The sequence below is a fragment of the Protopterus annectens genome, chromosome 9.part0, assembly GCF_019279795.1.
Source record: "Protopterus annectens isolate FY-2018-M chromosome 9.part0, PAN1.0, whole genome shotgun sequence".
Classification (NCBI taxonomy): Eukaryota; Metazoa; Chordata; order Ceratodontiformes; family Protopteridae; genus Protopterus; species Protopterus annectens.
In genome coordinates this window covers 1,304,221,078-1,304,248,873 of record NC_056743.1, presented here as the reverse complement: position 1 = coordinate 1,304,248,873, position 27,796 = coordinate 1,304,221,078, and the positions used below count along the sequence as shown (strand labels likewise).

Sequence of the window (27,796 nt, the reverse complement as noted above, 5' to 3'; positions counted from 1 at the left end):
AAATTAAATGCTAAAAAATGCAACATCCTGACAGATGGCAGACAAAACCACACCAGCATGTAGCACTGACAATACCCCACTTCAAAATTAAAACATAGTTAAAGACCTGGGAACCTGGAATGAAAATTCATTCTTCTTTGATCTCCATGCAGCAGAGATTATCAGGAAATCTTTCTACTTTGGTTATCTGATTCCAAAGGGAATATCATCCAGATGTAAATATGTTATTGTCTACTTGCTTTCAACACTGATAAGACTAATTATAGAAAGCAATGCCCTTTGGGATGTACCTCACCAGCCATATCAAACAGTTTGAAAGACTCCAGAGGTTCCTAGCAAAGATGATCACAGGTTTAAAATCCCTAAGCTATCAGAAAAGATTAGAAGCACTGTCCTTCTTATCTCTGTTTTATAGCCTCCAGAGAGGAGATACATGCCTTGCACTCTGAGCAGTAGTCCGGGATCTCTTGTACCTTCATAAATCAAACAGTCCCACACATACCAGAACAAGAGATCTAAACTTGCTTCAGCAGATCAAAACAACAAAGGGGAGAGACAGAGTCACCACTCAGTGCATCCTTCACCTATGGAATAGAATCATGCCATAGATAAAGCAGTGTAATAAATACACTATCTTCCTTAAATAGGGCCCTGGATAATCAGATGGGTATTCATAAATTCACCGCGGGCTTGACTATCTAGCCCTCTTTGAAAGGGGAAGGTACTGTCAAGGGTGGGAATTGGTAACATGCAATGGTCACAAGACTCAGAAGCCTTTAACATCCTATGATTCCTATGATAACTACATAAACGTAACACAGTATACTAACATGATTAAGTTTCATTTAGCTTGGTTTAACAGCTACGAAATGGCATGCATAAGTTCCATTTGATTTTGCGGCCCACTAAAATAGTTACAATGCAATCAGAATTTTGTTGTGGTGTGATTGATTTACTTTGATATTAGCCATAATTCAAGAAGTAGGCTTCATATTAGTGAACAGCAGACCCTGGCTTCCTCCCAATACACAAATACCAGAAGTGCAGCTCAAGAGATGTCCAAGTAATACCTTTTTAATATTACAATAAAAAGTTTGGGAACATTACAGCTGATCAACAGCAAAACTTTTTGAAGCCCATGTAAGACAGTATAGTTTACTGAAAACCACTTTCAGCAAACCAGACTTTGCCTTCACCATGTGACCATAGTTTGCCTACTTGCTGAAAAAAATGCTCTGTTTTGAGTCTTGTCAGTGGCAATCAAACGATTCTTCTTATGCAAATCAAAGTTGGAAGTCATTTTTATACATTGCTTTTCTGTATTACATTGCTTTGAATATCTCTGTATGTTTCTGTCTGAGTGACACCAAATTTGATACATCTTTTTCCTTCTTAAGCAAATAGTGCACACACATGCAAGCAAACATAAATACTTGCTCACACACACACACACACACACACACACACACACACACACACACACACACACACACACACACACACACACACACACTCTCATTACAATGCAAACAGAGGAATTAATACAGTGAGAATGTTTGACCTTTACAGTGTTGCCTACAGTTAGATGTTACTTCTTGTTTTAGATGCTGATAGAGGCCTACTTTGAATTTTTGCAGGGTTTCATATTGTTTATGTGAAATGGATGGGAAGACATGACTTTCTTGGCTTTGAAGGAAAATATATTATTTCCCTTTTGCAGCTCAGATTAACGCACATAGAAGTTACATGCTGTGATATGAATAGACTGTAAACTGTGGCTGCTCTTGGAGGAGTTTAGTCTAATTGTCACTGAAGTGCAGTGGTTTAATGGCACTGATTGTACATGAATATGCAGAGAAGCTGAATGTCACATTCATTTAGTTTATTTTGTCAAAGTCATAGTAATTCAATTAAAGGAATTGCAATGAACCATACAATAAAGAAAAAAGATTAACAATGCACAATGTTAAGTTCAACATTAACAAGGGCGTAAACCCTTATGTTTCTCCTCCACACCCACATCTCTAAATATAATAATTTCAAGTCTCCACAGCCTTAGAGGTAGGGGAAAGCCTTCTTATCCTGAGAGTTCCACAGTCCCATCCCACTGTTAACACTGTTTCTTCTTTCACAAAAACTGGAGTTAGTTAAATCTACCATACTAATCCTGTTTCAAAGATAGCTACAATGATCAAACTCATATATCCTATCTTTGTCACTTGAGAGACAGCAATGCCATCTCTCTAAATCAAGTCCCACCAAAGTGCATATTTCAATTACTACTGTTTGTAATGTAGCCCAGACTATTCTAGAGACAAAATCAAATACTTGTAATCCATACTACAGCTGAGAAATCAGCACTATCTTTGCTATTGCTGTTCTAACGTCACTGCATAGGAGCATGGAAAATTTCCAAGCCTTATCTAAATGGTTTTGATTTCTGGCTCGAGTTCTTGTGCCGAGCCTTTAAATGATAAGGCTTAGTCTGGCTCTATTCCAAGGTATAGGAAGAGTCTACATCATCAATGTGGGAGCCGTCAGGGTATGCAATTTTCCATTTATTTGGTACTTAGTCTTTTGTGGTTGACAAACAAAATGAATTGCTTTAGATGTATTTAACATTAGGCATCTGCTTTGCAAACATTTATTTATATTTCAGACACCCTTTTTAAGTTCATTTTAATAGCTAAGGGAATTGGAGATTGATACTAATTTACCCTGCAATGATTGAAACGTGGGGCCAACAGTGTACTTTTACTGACAAGTAGTGGTTTCCTTACTATAAATGATTACTGCATGTATAATGCATTCCAATACATGCAGTCAGAAGTTTAATTTACTTTTCAACTTCAAAGTCTAATTTTGGGCATGTAATAAATCAGTCTACATTATGTAGCAAAGGAGTTGAATGCTCTTCTCAGAAACTGGAGAACACTTTTCTGGTGGCCTTGTGCTTCAGCATGACCTGGAGGCAGGGTTTAAGTAAGGAAAGCACACAGTGGGTTATCTGAGTAACAGGATAGTGCATACTCCGAGTAACTGGTAGACCAAAGATGTGGCAGCAGCTAACCATTACTGCCTTATGAATAGGTAGCATACAGTGGGTTATCTGAGTAACAGGATAGTGCATACTCCGAGTAACTGGTAGACCAAAGATGTAGCAGCAGCTAACCATTACTGCCTTATGAATAGGTAGCATACAGTGGGTTATCTGAGTAACAGAATAGTGCATACTCTGAGTAACTGGTAGACCAAAGATGTAGCAGTAGCTAACCATTACTGCCTTATGAATAGGTAGCATACAGTGGGTTATCTGAGTAACAGGATAGTGCATACTCCGAGTAACTGGTAGACCAAAGATGTAGCAGCAGCTAACCATTACTGCCTTATGAATAGGTAGCATACAGTGGGTTATCTGAGTAACAGGATAGTGCATACTCGGTAACTGGTAGACCAAAGATGTAGCAGCAGCTAACCATTACTGCCTTATGAATAGGTAGCATACAGTGGGTTATCTGAGTAACAGGATAGTGCATACTCCGAGTAACTGGTAGACCAAAGATGTAGCAGCAGCTAACCATTACTGCCTTATGAATAGGTAGCATACAGTGGGTTATCTGAGTAACAGGATAGTGCATACTCCGAGTAACTGGTAGACCAAAGATGTAGCAGCAGCTAACCATTACTGCCTTATGAATAGGTAGCATACAGTGGGTTATCTGAGTAACAGGATAGTGCATACTCCGAGTAACTGGTAGACCAAAGATGTAGCAGCAGCTAACCATTACTGCCTTATGAATAGGTATGCTCAAGTGTGCTGTCTCCCTTACCTTATGAAAAATATATATTTCAGATAAGAAAAGAGATAACTAAAAACAATGGTATATATTCTGAACAGTTACATTACAGGACTTCCGCCAGTCTGTTTTCTGCTAGTGTGACTGCAGCAGTCCCTCCAATAGTAATACAGTCAGGCACAAAGGCTAAGGATGTGGCAGGTACTGTAGCACATGCATGTTTGGGACATTATCTATGAAGGATCAGGAAAAGAAAATCCAGATACCTGGTTGTAACTCTAGGTCGTCCACTGTGGAACCACACCACCGTCTATGTCCAACATTAAGTACTGAACTGCTAGTGTAATCTATGCCTCTCCATACAACAGTTATAGCCTCGCGTCTTCCCTTATGAACCATAAGTGTGCTACAGCTGGGTTTAACTTCAAATCTTCCACTGTAAACGACTGATGTCAACATACAGTTCTGATAAACATGTAACCCCTTCTCTACCCTGCTTCAGCAAATGCACTGAGGAGGTAATAAACGCCATGATTCCAAAAAAAAGAAGATAGAACTGTGTGAGTAAGCAAGCTGCTTAGGGTATAAACAACAACAAAAAAATTAAACAAAGCATGATAATTTCTCTTTTAAGATCTGCCCCACTGAGAATGAGGAAAGAACATTCTGAAAGCTCTAAAGCAAGGACATGCTTGCACAGTAAAGGGTAGATGGATTGTACTGCTTATATGGTTTCTTGATATACAAATTGGTGATTTCCTATAAGCAAACATTGCAAGAAAGTATTCTCTGTAGCAAAGGCTGATGGGTATGTTAATCAAGCAATTATGCAATATCTGTAATGAACAATGACTGAATGTCTATCACCACAAAAATGCATTTCCATTAGGTGAGTTCTTTGTGATGCTGAATGGGCAGTCTGGGACCATGAAATCAGTAGGATGCAAAAGCTGAAGTTGTTACCCGAGAGGTTGAAGAGTGTGTTCATGATGTGGAAGCGTTCAGTGTCATCTCTCTGGATAAATTTGTTGGGATAGTCCTCCTGTATTTCATTTCTACAAGAAAGAGAAAGAGAAAAAAAGAACAGCATTTAAACATGACTATTAATGTGGAATGGGATACAGGAATACCATGCATGGAATTCATACCTACATTTAAACATGGCTATTAATGTGGAATGGGATACAGGAATACCATGCATGGAATCATACCTACATTTAAACATGACTATTAATGTGGAATGGGATACAGGAATACCATGCAAGAAACTCACACCTACATTTAAACATGACTATTAATGTGGAATGGGATACAGGAATACCATGCATAGGACTCATACCTACATTTAAACATGGCTATTAATGTGGAATGGGATACAGGAATACCATGTATAGGACTCATACCTACATTTAAACATGGCTATTAATGTGGAATGGGATACAGGAATACCATGCAAGAAACTCATACCTACATTCAAACATGACTATTAATGTGGAATGGGATACAGGAATACCATGCAAGAAACTCATACCTACATTCAAACATGGCTATTAATGTGGAATGGGATACAGGGATACCATACAAGAAACTCATACCTACATTTAAACATGACTATTAATGTGGAATGGGATACGGGAATACCATGCATGGAACTCATACCTACATTTAAACATGGCTATTAATGTGGAATGGGATACGGGAATACCATGCATGGAACTCATACCTACATTTAAACATGGCTATTAATGTGGAATGGGATACGGGAATACCATGCAAGAAACTCATACCTACATTTAAACATGACTATTAATGTGGAATGGGATACGGGAATACCATGCAAGAAACTCATACCTACATTTAAACATGGCTATTAACGTACAATGGGATACAGGAATACCATGCAAGAAACTCATACCTACATTTAAACATGACTATTAATGTGGAATGGGATACAGGAATACCATGCAAGAAACTCACACCTACATTCAAACATGACTATTAATGTGGAATGGGATACAGGAATACCATGCAAGAAACTCACACCTACATTTAAACATGGCTACTAATGTGGAATGGGATACAGGAATACCATGCAAGAAACTCATACCTACATTTAAACATGGCTATTAATGTGGAATGGGATACAGGAATACCATGCAAGAAATTCACACCTGCATTCAAACATGACTATTAATGTGGAATGGGATACAGGAATACCATGCAAGAAACTCATACCTACATTTAAACATGGCTATTAATGCGGAATGGGATACAGGAATACCATGCAAGAAACTCATACCTACATTTAAACATGGCTATTAATGTGAAATGGGATACAGTAATTCCATGCAAGAAACTCATACCTACATTTAAACATGGCTATTAATGCGGAATGGGATACAGAAATACCATGCAAGAAACTCACATCTGCATTTAAACATGGCTATTAATGTGTAATGAGATACAGGAATACCATGCATAGGACTCATACCTACATTTAAACATGGCTATTAATGTGGAATGGGATAGAGGAATACCATGCAAGAAACACTCACCTACATTTAAACATGGCTATTAATGTGAAATGGGATACAGGAATACCATGCATGGAATTCATACCTACATTTAAACATGGCTATTAATGTGGAATGGAATACAGGAATACCATGCAAGAAACACTCACCTACATTTAAACATGGCTATTAATGTGAAATGGGATACAGGAATACCATGCATGGAATTCATACCTACATTTAAACATGGCTATTAATGTGGAATGGGATACAGGAATACCATGCAAGAAACTCACACCTACATTTAAACATGGCTATTACTGTGGAATGGGATACAGGAATACCATGCATGTAACTCATACCTACATTTAAACATGACTATTAATGTGGAATGGGATACAGGAATACCATGCATGGAACTCATACCTACATTTAAACATGGCTATTAATGTGGAATGGGATTATATGCTTAAATTTTCTATCAGTTTTGCCTACATAGAAGGCTTGACAAATTTGACAGGAGGCAAGATACACTATGTGCTCTGTGTCACATGTGCCATTCAATTTGAAACAAAAGGTTCTATTTAGATCTGATTGCTTGTATTGTTTTGATGTATCAATATATTGGCAAAAATTGCATTTTCCACATACCTTAACCTCTCCATCTTGGGTCATGTTATTATATCTGGGGTAGAATAACTGCCTTTTAATACTAGTCATATTCCTATACACAAAATTGGGCCTAGTACCTACCACTGCTTCAATCTTTGGATCCGCTGTTAAGATAGGCCAATACCTCTTGAATATATCAGTGGTCTGCAAGCCTTTATTCAGGTCTACAAGGAATTTGCTTTCTGGATTGGGAAAAATATCTTTACTCATCATCATTTAAGTCACAGTCAAGTCAAAGTCAAAGTAAACTTTATTGTCATTCAGAAATCACATAAGTGCAAAAACTGAACGAAATTCCGTGTCTCTGGACTCAGTGTGCAGACAACATATAGACTATTTTCACAGACATTTACGCTTATAACACTTAGCTATTACGTCACCTATTACATTCTGTACATTTACACATATAACACCTATCTATTACATCACAGATATGCAGGTAGACAGACTAATACTGCACATAATTAGAAACACATTTTAACACTTTTTGCAGCGGATACTTACTTGCATGAGACTTTGGTATTGCACAGCTCCTTGGTTAAGACATTGCATTGATCCTTTCACAGAAAGAGACATTTGAGTATTGCACTGGGAACATTAGAGTATTGCATTATGGACCTTAGAGTACTTCGCTATGGTTAATTTATGAATTCGCAACATGTATTGCACTGAAAGACGAGATATTTTACTGCTTTGCTACTGCCCTAGATGGCCTATAAGTTAACAGTCATGGGGAATATTGCACTAAGTATTAGATGAGACTGGTAACCAGGTTAATGCACAAACTGAGACAAGCCGCTACAGTTTCTACTGACCCAGATGGCCATCATGGAGCATAGTTGTTACTAGAGTTCAGCAGCTTGATGACATTATGGAAGAATCTGTTTTGAATCTCATAGTTCTGCAATGTATGCTCCGGATGATAGATGCAGAAACATTCTGTAGGCAGGGTGAGTGCAAACTTTAATTATTCCTCTGGCCCTGTCAAGAAATCTGTAAAAGTACAAGTTGTGGATATATAGTAAGTTTGTCTTGATGATCCTCTCGGCTGTCTTCACCACTCTCTGGAGGAATTTGTGCTCAGAGACAGAGCAGCTTCCATACCATACTACAAGGTTGTTCATCAGGATGCTTTCTAAAGTACCTCTGTAGAAGGTAGTGAGAACTGTCGATGGGAGATTTGCTGTCCTTAGCCTTCTCAGAAAGTGCAATCTCTGGTGCACTTTCTTACTATGGTATTTGTACTGGAGTTAAGTCCTCATCGATGTCACTCCCAGAAACATTGTGCTTCTCACTGTTTTCACTGTTTTCCCATTGATGGTGAGGGGACAATGTTCCTTGCAATTTTTCCTGTAGTCCACAATTATCTCTTTTGTCTTGTTCACTTTTATTGCTAAGTTGTTATTTCTACACCAGGTAATCAATTGTTCCACCTCATCTCTATACACTGTTTCATAGTTGTTACTGATGAGGCCCACCACTGTTGTGTAATCAGCAAACCTGGTGATGTGGTTTGTATTGTACCTGGCCGTACAACCATGTGTTAACAGGGTGAACAGCAAGGGACTTAGTACACATCCTTGTGGGACTCCAGTGTTAAGAGTGATGCTATCTGAGGAGTTACTTCCTGCACACACTTTCTGAGGTCTGTCTATGAGAAAGTCAAAAATCCAGTTACAAAGTAGAGTGCCAATGCCTAGCTGGAGTAGCTTCATTACCAGATGAAGAGGGATGACCAAGTTAAAAGCAGAGCTGAAGTTGATGAGTAGTACCCTCATGTAGGTGTTTTTATTCTCAAGGTGTTTCAGCGATAGATAGAGTGCTAGAGAGATGGCTCGGTAAGCCAACTGCAGAGGGTCAAGATCAGCAGGCAGCCCAGATGTCATGGCATCCCTGACCAGCCTTTTAAAGCACTTCAGCACTGTGGAGGTGAGGGCTACAGAGCGGTAGTCATTTAGGCAAGATGATGGAGACGTTTTTGGTAATGGAATGATTGTCATGTCCTTGAAGCATTTCAGAACTATTTGCTGACTCAGAGAGTTATTGAAGATATCCATGAGGAAATGTGTTAGTTGGACTGCGCAGTCCTTGAGCACTCGCCCTAGGATGTTGTCAGGCCCAGCTGCTTTTCTCAGGTTAACTCTGCTCAGTGTCCTCTGAACATCAGCTGGGTTAAGGGTGAGCATCTTCTCGTTATGGCCGAAGTTTATTTTCTTCACTGTTATTTTGTTCCCTTCCTTGAATTTGCTGAAGTAGACATTCAGCTTATTTAGAAATTCCTTGCTGTCCTCACATTGTGAAGATAGGGGTTTGTAGGTGCCTGGGGTCTTTCTGGTCAGAGTAGTAACTCTGGATCTTTCTGCCATAGGTACATTTTGCTTCTCTTACACTCTTGTTCAGATCTGCTCTGGCGGTTCTGAGGGCTTGCCTGTCTCCAGCCGTGAAGGTTGCGCTCCTTGCTTTCAATAGCTTGTACACCTCTCTCATCAACGAAGGTTCCTAGTTGGCTCATGTGATGATGGTTTTGGTGACTGTCACATCATGCACACATTTCGAGATGTAGCCTTTTACCTCCTTGGTGTACTCCTCCAGGTTGAAACACTGGTTCTCTCAGTAGCCACCTCCTTGAATATACTCCAGTATGCACTCTTGAACAGTCTTTAAGTGCTGAGACTGCACCCTCTAGCCATTCTCTTACTTGTTTAACTGTTCATCTCCCTCTGGTTAGCAATGGTTTACATGCTGGTATTAACAATATGTAAAGGTGGTCAGAGTTTCCCAGATGTGGGTGAGGCACTGCCTTAAATGCCAGCTTACCATTGCTGTATACCTTGTCCAGTGTGCCCCCCCCTTGTTGCAAAGTCCACATATTGGAAATAGTGGGGCAGAACTGTTTTCAAGTTGGCCTGATTAAAGTCACCTGCAACTATATCAACACAGACTGAATTCCGATTTTGCAGTTCATTTATAGCCTGGTATTATGTGGTCATTGTCTCATTTGGATTAGCACTGGAAGGACTGTAGACTATGATGCAGATGCTGTTAAATTCCCTGGGTAGATAGCATTATAGTCCATACATGGAATTTTGCAGATTTCTTATGGAAAGCAAGAAGAATTTCTGAAATCATAAGCTAAGGCAAAAAATGAGGGAAAAATGCAGCTGACTAATGTTCTACCTACCAGAAACCTAATGAATTGTCAGCTTCAACAAACTCATTACTGCCACAACCCATTGAAATAATAAGCTTTATCATTATTCTCCCTTTCCCCTAGGTTGTAGAAAGAGGTTGGTATATAGAAGTTAAGAAGAATGGGGGGTGGGCGACTATGCAGCCCTCCCTCAATACCCATGGCAGAATTTATCAGGAGAGAACAAGAAAGATCATTGATACAGTGATTAACAGCTTCTGTGAGTCATGGAAATCTCACTTGAACTGCCTCTGGCATGAAACAGATTTTCTGTTTGAGAAAAATTATATTTCTTGGTTTGTATTGCTCATATTGTTATCTTGTTTGATTGCATTGTGGGCTTTTATTGCTGTATTTTATTTAAAATTCCTTTCCCTAGATACTAAAAGTTCTGGTTAACAGAAAAAACAAAGTTTATGTCTCTTAATGACTTATAGGAAGTCGAAGAGGTTAATTACCTGTGAAATGTGGGATGAACTAGAGACTCTAGTATTTTTATTTAAAAGCATTCCAAGGTTTTCTTGAGAAAGCTCATTTGAACTGCCTCAGCCATAGAATAGACTACTTTGGGAAAATGTTCCCACCCTTCTACCCTGTCTTGCTGTGTTTCTAAACTCAGCGACACTGGAGTTGTTATGTCCCTTATGTTAATTTGACAACAAAATTCCCTCCCACTCTTCTTTCATTGTCTCTTAACAAACAAAAACTAATTTTGTGAAAGTACTCCCCTTAAACTAATTCAGTTTGCGTGCCTTCTTAATGTGTTGCACACACCTACAATAATGAAAATAATAATATAATGGCCTGCCCTGCCCAAAAAGGTGAGGCTGAAGAAGTGCCGACACGCCAACTAAGTAAGTAGTGATTGGGCCAGAACATATGAAATGTAGATGTAACCCTACTTGCCCCTGGAAATGTCAGAGGTAGTATGAGGCACTCCTTCGTTGAGCTGGTATCTGTAATAGCCGTTGTTTAATGTTGATTGGAATTCCTCTTTTTCAGTGGGAACAGTCAGGTTTAAAGTAAAATTTCCAGGAAAATTTATTGAAATCTTGATTATAAAAGCTTAAAAGAAGAAAATAAACACAAAAGCCTGTTCTTCTTCTTTTTAAACAAATAAAATATAAAAAGTCCTGGACACCACGTAGGTATAAAAATACTTTACAGTTTCCACGAAACACAAAGGATGAGCACTTTCGTCTAATGACTAGACTTCATTAGATAAAAGCACTGGTACAAATTACAACTTATATACACAAAATCTCGTTAAGTTAATTACACTCAATTAGTATTTAAAGAAACATATTTAAAAACCTAATACTACCCTATGTGGATAAAGCATGTGTTACTAAAAAGAACTTGGTCATATTTTTCTTATATGCATTTCTACACACTGTAGTATCTTGTACAGTAACAAAGTAACAAAATAATTAATATTATAATCAAATAGTCTATTTTATATATAAAAATATATGTACAAATGTGTATGTATATACATTGTTTAAACATTTTCAGCTTTTTTGTACAATACAGGTTTAATACTGATATAGTCATTTAAACCAGGTGGGGTGTTTGATTTACACCTAAGCTGCCATAACAATTCCCTGTGTAGCAAAACATTTTTTAAAACACCCCCTCCCTTAGGAAAATCCCTTTGAACTAAATCAATAATACCGAATTTAAATCTTGTGAATGTAGAAGGGCAGGTTACACTGTGTTTGTACAAAGCACTAGTTTATTTATGGGTCCTGATGTCATATAGGTGTTCATAAATACGGTCCTTAAATGCCCTTTCAGTTTTACCTATGTAATATGCACTACAAGAAGTGCATAAAGCCATGTAAACCAACATTTTAGACTTACAATTACCTTTAATAAATCTCACCACACTTTTCAAACTATTGTTTAGTGTAACACTTGCCTCACTGAATATGTATGCACAAACACTACATGCTCCACAAGGAATAGTAGCCTTATACTGAATAAATTCCTTATTTCCTTTTTCAAAAGTCCTCTTAAAATTAATTCCCACCTTGTATGTAAAAATAGGTTGCTCCCCCACTAACTGGTGCACTGGTGACTTTTTATATTTTATTTGTTGGATTGGTTTGGTTTCACGTCTTTTTAAAATCATTCTTTATTAGAGGCAGATGAGTGCTGTTTTACAACAAAAGTGACTGCAGCCGTCTGTATTTATTGCAAACATGTAGTGGCATGTTGGGACATGTTCATCAGTGGGATGTTCCTGTGGGAGTGTCCGTTTTGGAGGAGGGCCTGAGAGGTTGGCCCGCTGAGTAACCATAGCCTGTCTTTTAAAACTTTTTTTGAGTTTTATTTGAAAAACTTTTGGCACAAAAAAAAAAAACATAACTGTCAGTTTTAAACACTAACCCATTCACTATCAGTTCTTGTACCAAAACAATTACATAAGTATAAAGCACAAACTTAAACTTAGAAATAAAGGAAATGAACGTATTGGTTTCTGAGTTAACATGAGAAATATGATTCTTTATCAGCGCTTTCACTGTAAAGCTTCCTCACATCTTCCCTTTACTTAATCTAAACCTGAAGGATAATCTAGAAAGTCCTAAAATGACTCCTAGCAGAAGTTCAAGAAAATCTTGCCCTTCGTATGAAGCTAAAGAGTGTGGTTAGAGTGGGGGTAGCTTGGATGTTTGGTCAGAGGTGTACCCTGGGTAATAAAGAGTAAGCATATTTACAGGTCAGAAAAAATGGTCTTCCATTGATTATAATCAATGCTTTTTCATGTGTGAGATGGCCAGCCCCTTGGATTACCAGATGTGCTAGCAAGTAATATTAATGTGTGCATTTGTGTCTCCCAGTTTGAATTGTAACATAAGGCCAAAAACTAGTTGAAACAGGAGCAATAAAAGCTTTCAGTGAAAGCTAATCAATGCCCACTGAAATAAGTGCAGCAAGCATTACTGCAATGGATGCTTGTGACCTACAATAATGATTACTATTTTCAGATAAAATGTTACTTAGATTCGGTTCCCCTTACTCTTGTGAATAAGTTGATTTTACATTGCAAGTCATCAGCTATCACTGTTTTGCACAGATTTTGTTTCTATATTGTGTTTAAATCCTGTTAGCTGTTATTAATGTTATTAGCTGTCCTCAAAAAATGCTACCTGTCACCATGAAGTCCCATTCTGCTCCAGGATCACTCACTCTTAGATGTCCTACCAACACTTGTTTTTCTGAGGCAGTGTAACAACTGCTTCACATTTACAGCTAACTTGCTTATTACTTATTTATCTAAACTGGAAGCTAGTCTGTCCATCTCACTCTTAGTCAACAGCAACACAACAGCACTGCATTACCACAGCACCACAAACTTGTTCCTATATGTGTTATAGTAGTAAAAAAAAAATCTTACCTAAACCTCCTAGGGCTCCTAGTCGTCTTCTAGTAAACTTAAGCCATGCAAGCAAAACACTAACATCACACCTGCACTCATGTCTTCATTCTACTTGGAGTCACCTGTGCAGCAAGCCTTGAAGTATTATTATGACTCCGTTGTAAGGCATACAGACTCAGCACTCACCAGGCTGACAAAGGCTAATATGACAGCTATCTGTCTGGAACTGGGATTAGTGATGTCACTAGGGCCCTTAAGCACCTGCACCACCACAGATACAACTACTACCTGTAGTTGTCTTTGTGAGGATGAACAATCTTAGGTATTCCACAACTCTGGAAGATGCAGAGATACATTGTTGAGCTCTCTGCTCATGTCTTTGAAGAAGGCAAGGTCTTTGCATTGAGCTTCATTCTGTCTTCACCAAGAATGATACCGAAATTCAAAGATAAAAATAATAAGTTCAATAATTGGCTATAAATTGGTGTCATTCTAAGGGGACTCTAATGTGTGTCTGTATGGGATGAAATAGTCAGCAGACAACTCCCTGCTTTGTCATGGATGGCCTACACCTCTAATTTCTCAATTTAATCATACTAGCTAAAACTCTTGCTACCTCCACAGTGCCTTTTTTAGTTCACCTGATGGACATTGCAATATAGCAAACTCAAATCCAGATAATATCAACGTAGACTGTTCAATGCCAGAAGGCTAAACAACAAAATATGTGTACTTGTGAATTTCCTTGTCCTTGAAGCCATAAACATTTACGTAATTACAGAAACCTGGTTCCAGTGTAGTGACAGAGCTTCCTTTACCCCAGGGTAAAATGCCTGTCATGTCTTTAGAGCCACTGAGCAACTATGGGGAGAGAGTATCTGTACTTATTCATAACATCATTGTCTCTATTGACAGACTTCACATGATATAAATCTGGAAATGGATAAAATCCTAGTAACACTTAATTAAATGAATTATCACATTATAACCAATTACAGAAAACCATATGTGGTTCCAAGAGAGCGTGCAGAATACCTTAACAGGTTATAAAAGTTCAATTACAAAAGTTACCCAGCGAACCAAATACCATTATTATGGGTGACTTCAGCTAGTCATACATAAACTGACTTTGTAAGTACCATTAAACTTGATCATAGTGCCCCTTGTCTACCAGAAACATCCATCTTCTAGATAATGTCTTCACTAACATATCCCATAATTGAACTGCCTTGCTTGTTATCCCCTCCTAAGTCAAAACTGATCATCTTGCTGCAACATTCTCCCTGAATGCTTGCTTTTGTAGTTCTTAATAAAGCCTCTACTTTCAGGGATTACGCCAAATCCCATTACTTACTATTTACATAATTATTATCACAAATGGAGTAGTTGCCCAGCAAGCCTTTTACCCAAGGTTGCTGCCTTCTGCTCTGAATATTACTGCCTTTTGGATAGATGTATTGTACCCCCATGACATAAGTATAGTGGTGCGTTTAAAACTAACCCTAAGTTGAAACTCCCAAACACTACAATAAAAAGAAAATCTCTTAGCCATTTTTAAAATATCTCTATTTCATCACTATCAAATAGATTGAAAACTGATAAGTCTCTCAAGGCTGTCATTAGAAAATCGAAAGATAACTGTGAATGCATCATTGTAGCCATTTCAAAAGACAAAAGCCTTCTACAGCTATATTATAAAGTTTACAAGTAACCAATGATTCAGTACTGATCTTATGGTACTTCCTTCTCTGGCCCCCAAGGATATTGTTGATATTCTTGTAGACAAATTGTATTCCAGCTTTAACCTACCAAACTTCTCTTCTGCCTTCCTCCCATTCTCCCTACATATCACCTCTTGAAATCATGCAACCATTTCCTTTTGACACTTTCCAAAAAAAAAAAAAAAAAAAATTCCATGGGTCCTGACAATATTCCTGTATGTCTGCTGAGAAGCATCAGTTCCTACTTAACAAAACCCAGCTATCAATTCTTCAACTTGTGTTTCTCCACTGGTTACATCCCTGAGGTGGTGAGGACAGCTGGTTGTGCTGCCCTTGCTTAAAGGTGGTCCTCCTACGAATCCTGGAAATTACAGCCTTATTAGTCTCATTACTATTATTTGCAAGGGTATGGAAGGTATTAAAGCTGAACTTATTGCTGACCTCATACTCCTGGATACACAGCAATCTGGTTTGTAAAAGCTGGATCATGTTTACTCATGTTGGTTGAATTCTTTGAAAGGGTTACCAATGCCATGGATAAGGACATACAATTTCCACTAACTACATGGACATTGACAATGCCTTCAACACTATTCTGGATGCTGGGAATACTGACAAACTCTTCCAACTCAACATTAATCCACACATAGTTTGCTAAATGGCTATCTACTAGAACACATACTGTTAAGGTTGAGGGTGTTTGCCATAGACAGAAAAATGTCACTAGCAATGTTCCATGGGGCCCCCTTCCGGGACATTTGCTATTTTATATATACTTCCCAGACGACAAAACTAATGTCAAAGATTACAGCTAATCAGGTTTGATGATGGTTGCAAACTGGGAGCATTCATCAAATCCTGTTCTTACAATCAGATTCTCCAGCAAGTGGTGGACCAATCGAATGTTTGGTATGTTAATCATAGGTTCATCTTCAACACTAAGAAATGTAAAATAGTTTCCTTTACAAATCCACCATCCTCAACACATGTCATATAGATAACACTCCAATTAAATCTGACCCAGTCATGAGAGACTTGGGCACATATGCTTATAACAAATTAATTTTCAGTCACCATATCTTTGTCATAGGTTCATAGGTTCATAGGTAGGTACTAGGCTATCTGCCTGAGGACATTTATAAACCTAGCCAGAGTGTATCGGCTTTCGCCACCCCATTGATTAACTGATCCTCTTTCAAGTAGAGCCAATGACGTGATCCCAGGGGTGGATTTTCTGTTACCCATTCACTCGTCAAGGTTTCTCTTGAAGAGTGTTAGTGAGGGGCTCTGCCTGATGTAATTTGGAATTTTGTTCCAAAGCATGAGGAGTCTCTGTGACAGGAATCTATCCCTCCAGCATGTTCTATTTATTGCTGTGGTGAGGTTTAGCTCACTAGAGCGCGTGGCTCGCAGTGACTTGGGTTTCTTTAGGTGGAGCATGTCCATCAATTCTGAGTTGGACATGGCTTTGTAAGTCAGGCAGAGATCACCTCTGAGTAAGCGATATGCCACTGAGTACAGGCGGAGTTTTTTCAGTCAGGTTGCATAGGACATATGTTTGAGGCCAGTAATCCTCTTGGTAAGGTACTTTTGTGGTCTCTCCAGCTGTTGGGAGTGTCTTGTGAGGTACATCCTAAATGGGGCATTGTACTCTATGATGGGTCTGATGAGTGATGAGTAGAGGGGCACTATAACCTCTTTATTTCTAGATGTGAACCCTTTCATAATTAGATGGGCCACATAGAAGGATTTCCTAACTACTTTGGAAATATGACTGTCAAAGGAGAGATTACTATCTATCTGGGTCCCCAGATCTCTTATTACCTCTTCTGTATTAAGGGGGCTGCCATCTATGTGGCAATTTGTGGGTGTTTTGTTTTTCCCAAACGGGATGACTATGCATTTTTTGGCATTTAGCTTGAGGCCATGACTTTGACACTAAGTGTCCGTCTCAGTAAAGCCCTTTTGGAGTATGTCCATGTCAGCCGGAGAATCAATTATGGCTCCCAGTTTGCAGTCATTGGTGAACTTGGCTAGCCATAGTCCTCTTCTGTTTGCCTGTATGTCTGAGAAGTATCTGCCGAACAGTAGGGGTCCCAGGACTGAGTCTTGCGGGACACCACTTGTGACTGGTTTCGAGTCAGACCTGGAGCCAGTTGGCAACCCATCTTGGATGTAGGGGTTTATGTTCAGGCTGGTGAGTTTTTCTGTAATACCCGAGTGGGGAATGGTGTCGAAAGCCTTGGCAAGGTCAAGGTAGACTGTGTGAACAACCTTTCCCTCATCTATGGCCTTGGTGACTGTCTCAAAGAAGTCAACCAGGTTTAGTAGGCATGATCTGCCCTTAACAAAGCTGAACTGGGTCGGGGTCAAGTATTTGGAGGTTCCCAATGTCTTTGTTAATGAGTTCCATGATGATGCACTCCATAGCCTTGCAGACCAAGCTTGTCAGGCTTATGGGGTGATAGTTACCAGGGTCAGTTGTGGCCTCGCCTTTGTGGAGTGGAATAACCATTGCTGTGCACTATTTTATGGGCATATAGCCTGTGGAGAGGCTGAGGTTGACCAGCATGTTTAGGTGGGGGGTTAGTTCGTTCTGTAGTTCATGCAAGACGCAGCCTGGGACACCATCTGGCCCCAATGATGCCATGTTTTTGGCTTTTGAAAGGGCTATTTTCACCTTTGCGTCTGTGATTTCCGGGAGACTACACTTCTCCGGTATTGTTGTGGGCCCTTTTGGGGGTGAGAGGAGGGTGAAGTTTGCACTGTATCTATCTGCCAGGATGTTGGCAATATCAGTAGGTTCAGTATATTTTGTGCTGTTTTGCACTAGTTCAGTGCATATCTGCGAGTTGCCACTTAGATTCTTAACATAGCTAAAGAAGACTTTATGATTATCTTTTGAATCCTTGGCTATTTTTCTTTCAAAGTTAGCCTTGGATGATTTTATGAGGGACCTTCGTTTCTTAGTGTTACTGATCAGGGATGTCTTTCCTTCTTGGGATTTGCTTTTTTTCTGAACTAGTTTCCTCCTTCTATTGTATAGCCTGTTTATGGCAGGGATCCACCAATCTGCTTTCCTTCTCTTAATGGAGTGAGTCTTGGTTTTGCTAGGGATGGCACAATCCATGCATCCTTGTAGATGCTCATAGAGGGCATTTGTAAAGGTTTCTGCATCTTGGGCAGCATTATCCTTTAGCATGGGGGCTGTGAAACTTACCACCTCTGTCTTAAGTAAGGTGAAGTTTGTTTTAGAAAAGTTTTTTTTACTGTGGTTTCCTTAGTTGAGGGTGGTGGTGAGGTGTGGACATCCGGAGTGATGATCTGATCTAACAAGTGACAGGTTGACCTCCAGTGTGGAACACCTGTCACCCATGTTTGTGATAACCAGGTCCAATATGTTTTCACCTCTGGTAGGGGAGTTTACCAGCTGATCCATGGCATTTGAGTTGATGAATTCCGGGAAGCGCTGGGCCTGGGAGTTTGTACTCAAGTAGTTTTCCCAGTTAACAGTAGGGTAATTGAAATTGCCCAATATCAGGGTGTTCGGTAGGACCTTCATGTTTTCCAGTGTCTCCAGAAAGGTGTTGTGGTGGTCCTGGGTCATGGAGGGTGATCTGTAGCAGGCCACAATTTGCAATGCACATTTGCCCGATGTTAGTTGCACATGGATGATCTCAGAGGTATCATGCTGCGCCACTAACCTGGTGGTGTAGGCATCCTTGATGAATATGGATACACCCCCTCTTTTTGTGTTTCGGTCCATAGTCTGTGGCCGAAACGTGTGGTACGGGATTTAGCCCAGTAGTGCTGGGGTGCTCTCTGAAGCCTTGAACCAGGTTTCAGTTACTGCACAGATGTCGACGTTCTCCATACTGAGGAGTGCTTCGAGCGCGTGTATTTTGAGATTTAAACTCCTGGCGTTGAGTAGCATAACCATCAGTTTTTTGTTTAATTGTGCTGTTTACGGAGGTGGGTTTGACTTTTGAGTCTTATCTAAAAAAAGGCACTATGGGGGCAGCAAGAGCTGCTCATGATTAGAAAATCTTTCTACTTTCAACTTGTCATTCATGGTTTCTCTCTAAGATGTAGAGAAGTTAAGTCCCACTTATTCCTCCCTTAATAGGTTCACTTTTGAATATAACCATCACAGAGGCATTGCTAGGGTGTAAGGTGTTAGTGGGCATGACAGGTAGAGGCTGATCAGTTAATAGTGCAATGCCAACATTCATTTCTGTGCTGACATTTCTGAATTACCAAATGAATCATTAGGACATCCTTTGACCTTACCCAACTAATTACTAAAAGCACATCCTTCAGATTTAAGGAAGTTATTTTCCTCCTCAGCTGCTCCCTAATCAGGCTTATAATAGAATACAATGCCGCCTTTGGCATGTACCTATCCAGATATATTGCTCATTTTGAAAAACCACAAAGATTCCTGATAAAGGAAATCTTAGATACAAGCTCCTTAGGTTAAATGGAATGATTAAAACCATGTCACTTTCCTCACCTCATATTGGCTTTTGCATGGTGACTGCTGCTTGGCCTACAACTCTTACACATTCAGCAATCTGGAAATACAACAAATATCTGCTCTAAGGTCATAGATATACATTGCAATATTAGCAGAACTTGTTGGTGGGATATAAATGTGTTCCAATGGATGTCCTATTGATGGAGTAAGCTACCACTCCACATTAAACAAAGCAACTCTCTAGCTCTCTTTAAAACAAGCCAAGATGAGAGGTGTGTTAGGCTTTTCTGTGTTTATTTACTGTATTATTGCATTGTCTAGTCTGTTTTAACAAAAAAAAAAAAAAATACTACCTTGTTTGCTCGTTTCCCACCTTTCTTAGCCAGTCCATATCCCAGGCTTTGCTTGTCTCAGGACTTTATTTTCTGTGCTCAGAGCTATCCAGACCTTGCTGTGGTAGAGGGAAGTCCTACTGCTTACCAGTGGGACTGGTGAGCATTGTACTGCCTATCTAACACTAGAAGAGTGGTTTCCAGCTCTGAAATTGTAATTTTATTAGCCTTTTTGGGATGATTTCTATCCATTTCAACTTTCTGGCTTAAAAACTCGTGTGTTTGCACATTTTTCGCATCGTGCAGCACTGCGAGGCTACAGTTAAACTATTCCAGGTGCCAGAAAGTCTTCAAATTTTCCCTTAGAATTAGCTGGTTTCTCAGTAGTAACACTAAAATCTGAACCCCTATGACTAGCACTTGCTCTAGAACCTGCTGGAAAGCACCAGGAAGCCTGAAACTGATACAAGCACTCAACTCTCCTTGTCAATAAGGAGAAATTAATCACAGGCACTAAACAGCCTATAATTGCAAAGTACCTTACAAATGTAAGGGAAAACAGCTCTTATACTTTACAAAAAAAGCACCTAAACAGGCAGGCCAAGGGTCAGCTTCCGGTGATTTCTCCTGTCCACCTGGTAAATCTGGGCATACTGGGGCAATGCGGCAACTGCCTCATGTACACAGACAATCCTATCCTCCTACCACCCAACACTACAACTGTGAGAGATGCACTTACATAGCCAAACTGGAAGCAAAGCTCTCTCCGGCCAAGATTGTGCTATACAGTCAAGAGGAGAAGGTTAACACCTGCACTACACCTCAAGCAACTCATAGCCCTGCAAAACCCACACCATCAACACTCACACATAGCAACACTAAACCCACATATGCGGAGGCCCTTAACATTAACCTGCCCAAGCAACAAGGACCTCCAGCTGAAGCATAAACAAACACCAGTCACAACCAAAGTGACACATAGCTCACAACACCAGTGTGCCACCCAACAACAGCCCCTAAGGCAAGACAATGTACTCAACACTTTAGTCATAGGGTACTCTATAGTCAGGCACACTGATGTCCCACTCACCAGGCTGAACAAGGAGAAAATTACAGTCAGCTGCCTGTCGGGTGCCAGGATCCACCACATAACGCTTGCACTCAACTCACTCCACAACAAGTACAAATATGACTCTGTCATTGTCCATGTTGGAGTGAATGACTTGAGAAGTACCTCCCTGGGCTACATGAAAAGAGACATGGAAAAGCTCTCGGATCATGTGGCCCAGGCAGGTATGACCCTAGCCCTGAGTAACATCCTGCCTTTGCCCAGAATTATACCACAGTATAAGGACAAAATGATTGACTTCAACAATTGGCTAAGCTTCTGGTGTCATTCAAAGGGGATCCAGTATCTGTCTGCCTGGGAAGACATGATTGACAAACCACAATACTTTGCCAGAGATGGTCTGCACCTCTCACCCCTGGGATTCAGGTTACTGGCTAAAGCTCTTGCCACCCCTATAGTGCCTTTTTAGACAAGGTTCAAAGGATAAAGCCATCACCGTAACAGATACAAGCATGCAAAATCTGAAGGTAATGCTACTCAATGCTAGAAGTCTAAACCTCAAAATGCACTCTCTCGAGGCACTCCTAAAAATGAAGAACATTGATATCTGTGCAGTAACTGAGACCTGGTTCAAGGCTCCAGAGAGCACCCCTGCAATACCAGGCTACAACTCTTACCACACTTTTCGGCCACAAAACCAAGACCGAAACACTAAAGGTGGAGGAGTGTCCATATTCACCAAAGATATTCACAGCTCCAGGCTAGTTGCCCAACACAATGCATCTGAAATTCTCCAGGTGCAACTAACATTAGGTAAGACTGCAATCCAAATTGTAGCTTGCTACAGATCCCCCACCATGCCCAAGATTCTCACTACACCTTTCTAAACATACTGGAAAATATTAAGATACAACCAAACACCCTAATACTGGGTGATTTCAACTACCCTGCCATTAACTGGGAAAACTACTTGGGTACCAACTCCTTTTCCCAACGGTTCTTGGAATTCATTAATTCCAATGCCCTGGATCAACTAATCCATTGTCCTACCAGGGGCTCCAATATCCTAGACCTGGTCATTACCAACATGGGAGATAGATGCTCCACACCAGTGGGTACCCCCTCATTGGTCAGGTCTGACCATAAGCAAATCACCCTTGACATCCACATCCCACCCCCACCCCCCAGTAAGGAAACCTCCTTATTAAAATTCTCCAAAGCCAACTTTATGCTACTGAAGTCAGAAGTGACAAACTTCATGACATCCTTGCAGATGGGAATTGAAAGTTCAACTGCAGAATCCTACACTAAGGCACTGTACGAGCACATCCACTCGTGCATGAATCGTGCCATCCCAAACAGATCCAAGATGCTCTTCTCCAAAAAAAGAAAGCCAATCTGGTGGTTCCCTGCTATAAACAAACTATACAACAGAAGGAAGAAACTGTTGCAGAAAAGAGGAAAATCCAAGGATGCAAAAAACTCCCTCACCAGCCTCAGTAAGAAGCTGAGATCCCTCATAAAATCCTCAAAAGCTAGTTACGAAAATAAAATTGCCAAAGAATCCAAAGACAACCACAAGGCATTCTATAGTTATGTCAAGAATCTAAATGGCAATGCTCAGATCTGCTCTGAACTACAACAGAATGACATTAAATATACTGATCCCAAGGATATTGCCAATATCCTGGCAGATCGATTTAGTGCCAACTTCACTCCCCTCTCACCCCCTAAAGGGCCCATCTCAATACCAAAAGATTGCCAAATTCCGATGATCACAGCCACACAGGTAGAAACAGCACTCCCCAGAGCTAAGAATACAGCATCCATGGGACCAGATGACATCCCAGGCTGTGTACTACATGAACTGCAAAATGAACTGGCACCCCACCTAAGTGTCATGTTTAATCATAGCCTTACCTCAGGCTTTGTGCCCACCGAGTGGCGCACAGCTACAGTTATCCCGCTCCACAAGGGAGGATCCACCTTGGAACCCGGGAACTACCATCCCATCAGTCTGACAAGCCTGAAATGCAAGGGCATGGAATGCATTATCATGGAACTTATAAACAAAGACATTGGCAGCCTCAAGACACTGGACCCCACCCAGTTTGGGTTTGTGAAGGGCCGATCTTGTCTCCTGAATCTAATTGACTTCTTCGAATCGGTCTCCAGAGCTGTGGATGAGGGTAAGGAGGTCCACACAGCCTATCTGGACCTCGCCAAGGCCTTCGACACCATCCCCCACTCTGGAATCATAAATAAACTTACTAAGCTGGGCATAAATCCCTACATCACTTGATGGGTTGCCAACTGGCTTACTGACAGAACCCAGACTGTAAAAGTAGCCGACTCCAAATCCAGTTCCAGACAAGTGACAAGTGGAGTACCTCAGGGTTCAGTCCTGGGACCACTCTTGTTTGGCATCTACTTCTCTGAAGTACAGGCCAACATTAAAGGACTCTGGATAACAAAGTTTGCAGATGACTGCAAACTGGGAGCCATTACTGAATCCCCAAATGATGTGGATATTCTACAAAAGGGCCTTACAGAAACAGATGCCTGGTGCCAGAACCATGGGCTCAGGCTTAATGCCAAGAAATGTATAGTCATCCCCTTTGGAAAAAGCATGTACCCATGAACTACCACATAGGTGGCAGGACACTAAACATCGAAAGTGTGATGAGAGACTTAGGGACACAAGTGGACAGTGGTCTCATTTTCGATAACCACATTGCCAAAACAGTCAGGAAATCCTTCTACGTGGCACACCTCATCACTAAGGGCTTTTCATCCAGAAAAAAGGAGGTCATTGTCCCACTGTACTCATCCCTCATTAGACCCATTATAGAGTATAATGCCCCATTTGTTATGTACCTCACAAGACATCTGCAACAGCTGGAAAGGCCACAGAAATACCTCACTAAAAGAATCACAGGCCTAAAGCAGATGCCATATGCTGACCATCTAAAAAAACTCCAGCTATACTCTTTGGCATATCGTCTACTCAGAGGTGATCTCTGCTTAACATACAAGGCCATGTCAAACCCTGAGCTGTTGGACATGCTCCACTTAAAGAAATCCCAATCCCTCAGAGCCACACGTTCCAGGGATCTAAACCTTATCATCACATTGAACAAAACATGCTGGAGGGATAGGTTCCTGACCCAGAGACTCCCCATACTCTGGAATAGACTGCCCATACATGTCAAGCAGAGCACCTCATTGGCCCTCTTCAAAAGGAACCTTGATGATTGGATGGGAGATAGGAAATTCATCCCGGGGATCATGTCAGTCACCCTGCTAGACAGGGGCCCAGAGAAGTAAATATTGTGGGAAAAAATTTCCAGGGAATTGTTATGGCTAGGCTTGCATAGGCCTTAGGGCCGATAGCCTAGTACCAACCTCTGAACCTATGAACCTATGAACCTATGACATTAGAATGAGGAAGAAAAGCCATAATACTTAAAATCTGAATCCTGCATCCCAGAAACACTTGATCCTAGGAAGCGGTTAGAACAGCTTTTTTTGAGACTAAGGGTTAGCCTCACACTGTGAAGCAGAATCACAGTAAATCTGACATTCTGTACAAGAATTTGCTGAGAAGGGCTTGAACAAGAAGGTCATCCAGATAGGAAAAAATCTGGACACCATGGAGTCTGCAACAGGCTATGACAGGAGCCAGACATTTGGTAAAGTCACTTGGCAATATAGAGAGACCACAAGGCAAAGCAGAGAACTGATACTGTGATGAAGAAAAAGGGATCTGTAAAAAAATCCTGAAGGGAGGGTGAATAGAAATTGCAGATAATCATTCTTCAGGTCCAGGGAAACTAAGTAGGCCTAAGGAAGCAGTAAGGGAAACAGGGACTTGAGAGACAATATTTTGAAAGAAAGGACTTTTAGAGAGGTGTTGAGAAATGAGAGATCCAGAATAGGCCTCTAAAAGCTCTCATTCCTGGGAACCAAATACATTTTGGAATAAAAGCCTGCACCTCTCAGGTAGGGTAGAACATGCAGGATCGTTCCTTAGACTAAAAGGTTAGGAAGAGTGGGAGGAAAATGAGGAAGCTGGCAATATTTAGGCTGAGGAATTCCTGAAAAGGGTGGAAGGGATTTCCAAACCATGAAGTAACCTCTTTGAATTATGGAAAGAACCCAGGAATCAGTGGTGATTTACTGCCAGATGGGAAAGGACAGTGTCAACGTGAGGAAAAATTACTCTGGGTGAGAGGCAGGGAAGGATGAATGCCAAATAGAAGTAGAATCATCAGGGGAACGAAGGCTTCTGACCTCTAGAATCCTGAGCTGGCTTATCAGGAAACAGCATTTTAGAAGTTATCTTGCTATGTAAAGGTTTGTTTTCTGCTGCCTACACACAAAGGAAGACTTAGAAAGATAATTCCTTTGAAACCTATGGATAGAGGATAGAAAATCTGTTTGTGGTCCTCCATAACTTTATCTTTATCCTGAAAGATTTTAAAAAGCTCTGCAGCAGCACAGAAATCCAGCAACCTGTCCTTTATATCTTGAGAGAGAGATTGCAACCTAAGTCAGGCATACCTTCGTATAATAGACCCTGATGCAACCAGATGAAAACAGACACCAGGAGCATCATAGCTGAATTTGACAGATTGGTTAGTCACCTGAGAAGCAGAGGTCAATAAAGAAATGGCAGAAGTCTTAGCTTTGGAGTCAGGCATGTCAGTCTAAACACCTCCAAGTTTAAAAGAAAAGCCAGCACATACTCGGTCATATAGGTCTGGTAATTTATAGGTCTGAAGGCCAAGTGACTGGCCTATATACTTTTTCCCATACCTGTGCATCACCTTACTGTCTTTGTCAGAGGAGAAAACTTTAGAGGAAGACAGTAATTTGGAAGGTTTGTCAGTAGAAAGAGAAATGATTGCAGGGTCAAAAGAATGATTCTTATACAAGAACTTATGAGCCTCAGACACCTTGTAAAACCTATCAGGTTTCTTATGAGCAGAGGAATAAGACTCAGTAGCTCGGGAAGGAGAAGCAAAGGTATCCAGGAAGACTTCCAACATAGGACTGATTACAAATGGCCTTGATAGGCTAGAGTATCCCTTTTGGTAAGGAACACTGCAACTGTGATAAGGAAGGACACTAAAATCCCATTCAGTCAGGCTAAGAGGGTCTCCTTCTACCCTTTCTCAGTATACCCAGAAATCTCTTTAACATCTGTTTTTTAATAGATAGTCATATACTTTCAGTAGTGGTAAGATATTCTTTTTGGCAGCAAAACCTCACTTTGACAGTCCAAGAAGATTCCTACCTCTGTGTAAACAGGAATAATAAGAGTAGTGCACAAAGTCTGGAACAATTTTTTACAAGCAGTCACATGTTTTCAGTATCTTTAAAACCTGATTTTTGAGACTCTCTTCAGTGAGTTGATTAGGACATTTCATTTGGATACTATTTTTGCAATGCTCCTGCTTTTAGGGCAGTCATCACATATGACATCATATACCACAATAGGAGAATGTAGCCCCTTGAGTGCTAACTTTTTTTCTGCCATTCTTACAGTTTGCACTTTGACCCTGATGTCCTTTCGTGGATAAGTTCTCACTTTCGATGCCTAAAGAACCTTAACGTCATTGTGTGTGTGTGTGTGTGTATATATGTGTGTGTGTGTGTGTGTGTGTGTGTGTGTGTGTGTGTGTGTGTGTGTGTGTGCATGTGCACGCGCACACACGTCCATGCATGTGTGTGTGTGTGTGTGTGTGTGTGTGTGTGTGTGTGTGTGTGTGTGTGTGCACTTGCATGCGTGTGTGTGTGTGTGTGTGTGTGTGTGTGTGTGTGTGTGTGTGTGTGTGTGTGTGTGTGTTTGTTTGTAGCCACCAAATTTTAACCCAGGCTCCACACCAACCTTATCTATATTATTAGTCTAGGCTCCAGAAGACATGGAATAGAGAACCTGTGGCCCACCTCACCATTTAAAGAATGGTGGCCAGTTAAGAGTTTCCATTGCAGGGATTAGTGGGAGGCTCCCTCACTCTGCACAGGTTTATTCCGCAGTGCTATTTAATGTGAAGGCAATGGAGAACAGATGTCAATCACACCCTTCTAGTAGCCTCATGGTTTCCAACCTTGTGATGTGCATTTCGGTGCTTGATGTCACACTACTCAGCCCCTGACATACATGTGTCATCGTCAATCCTGGTAGTGTTAGCCCTATGCAAGCATGCCCAGTTTCAAGCTGAGGAAGGGTGGGACTCTCCCTCAGCGTTTGCATCCTGATAGAAATCAGATGACCAAGAGACCATGATCTCTGCTATGGATAAGGGCACTAAGACTTCCCTCTACAGCTCCCCACCAGATGCACCTCCTTTGGATCATCATTCAGGGTAATAAAGCTCACCACAGATTTGCCTTAGGTGCCAATTTATTTTCCCTAGAAATGTGAAAATGAGAATCTGGGATAAAAAAGAGTAGGGACTTTCAGTCATTGTTATGAAGCTTGTGATTAAGGATATTACATGCAGAGTATGGAAAGACCAGAAACTGATTATTTGGCTGCCAAGAAAGAGGATGCTGTTTGCAATCCCCCCAGCTAAGTGGAATAAGATGCTAATTCTATTGTTTTGAAAAACTTGACACTGACAGTCTCAGAAAAAGC

At 40.6% G+C, this 27,796-nt stretch overlaps 1 protein-coding gene across 2 annotated transcripts in view; it reads right to left on the bottom strand.

Annotated features, from left to right (window-relative positions):
* The window catches only part of LOC122812027 (cytosolic purine 5'-nucleotidase-like), a 563,563-nt gene that overhangs the window by 356,450 nt on the left and 179,317 nt on the right, over positions 1 to 27,796 (bottom strand). For both annotated transcript variants that reach the window (XM_044084264.1, XM_044084265.1), the window contains one exon: positions 4,761 to 4,852. In XM_044084264.1, the coding sequence (XP_043940199.1) occupies positions 4,761 to 4,852 (92 nt within the window). The remainder of the gene's footprint in view (positions 1 to 4,760; positions 4,853 to 27,796) is intronic.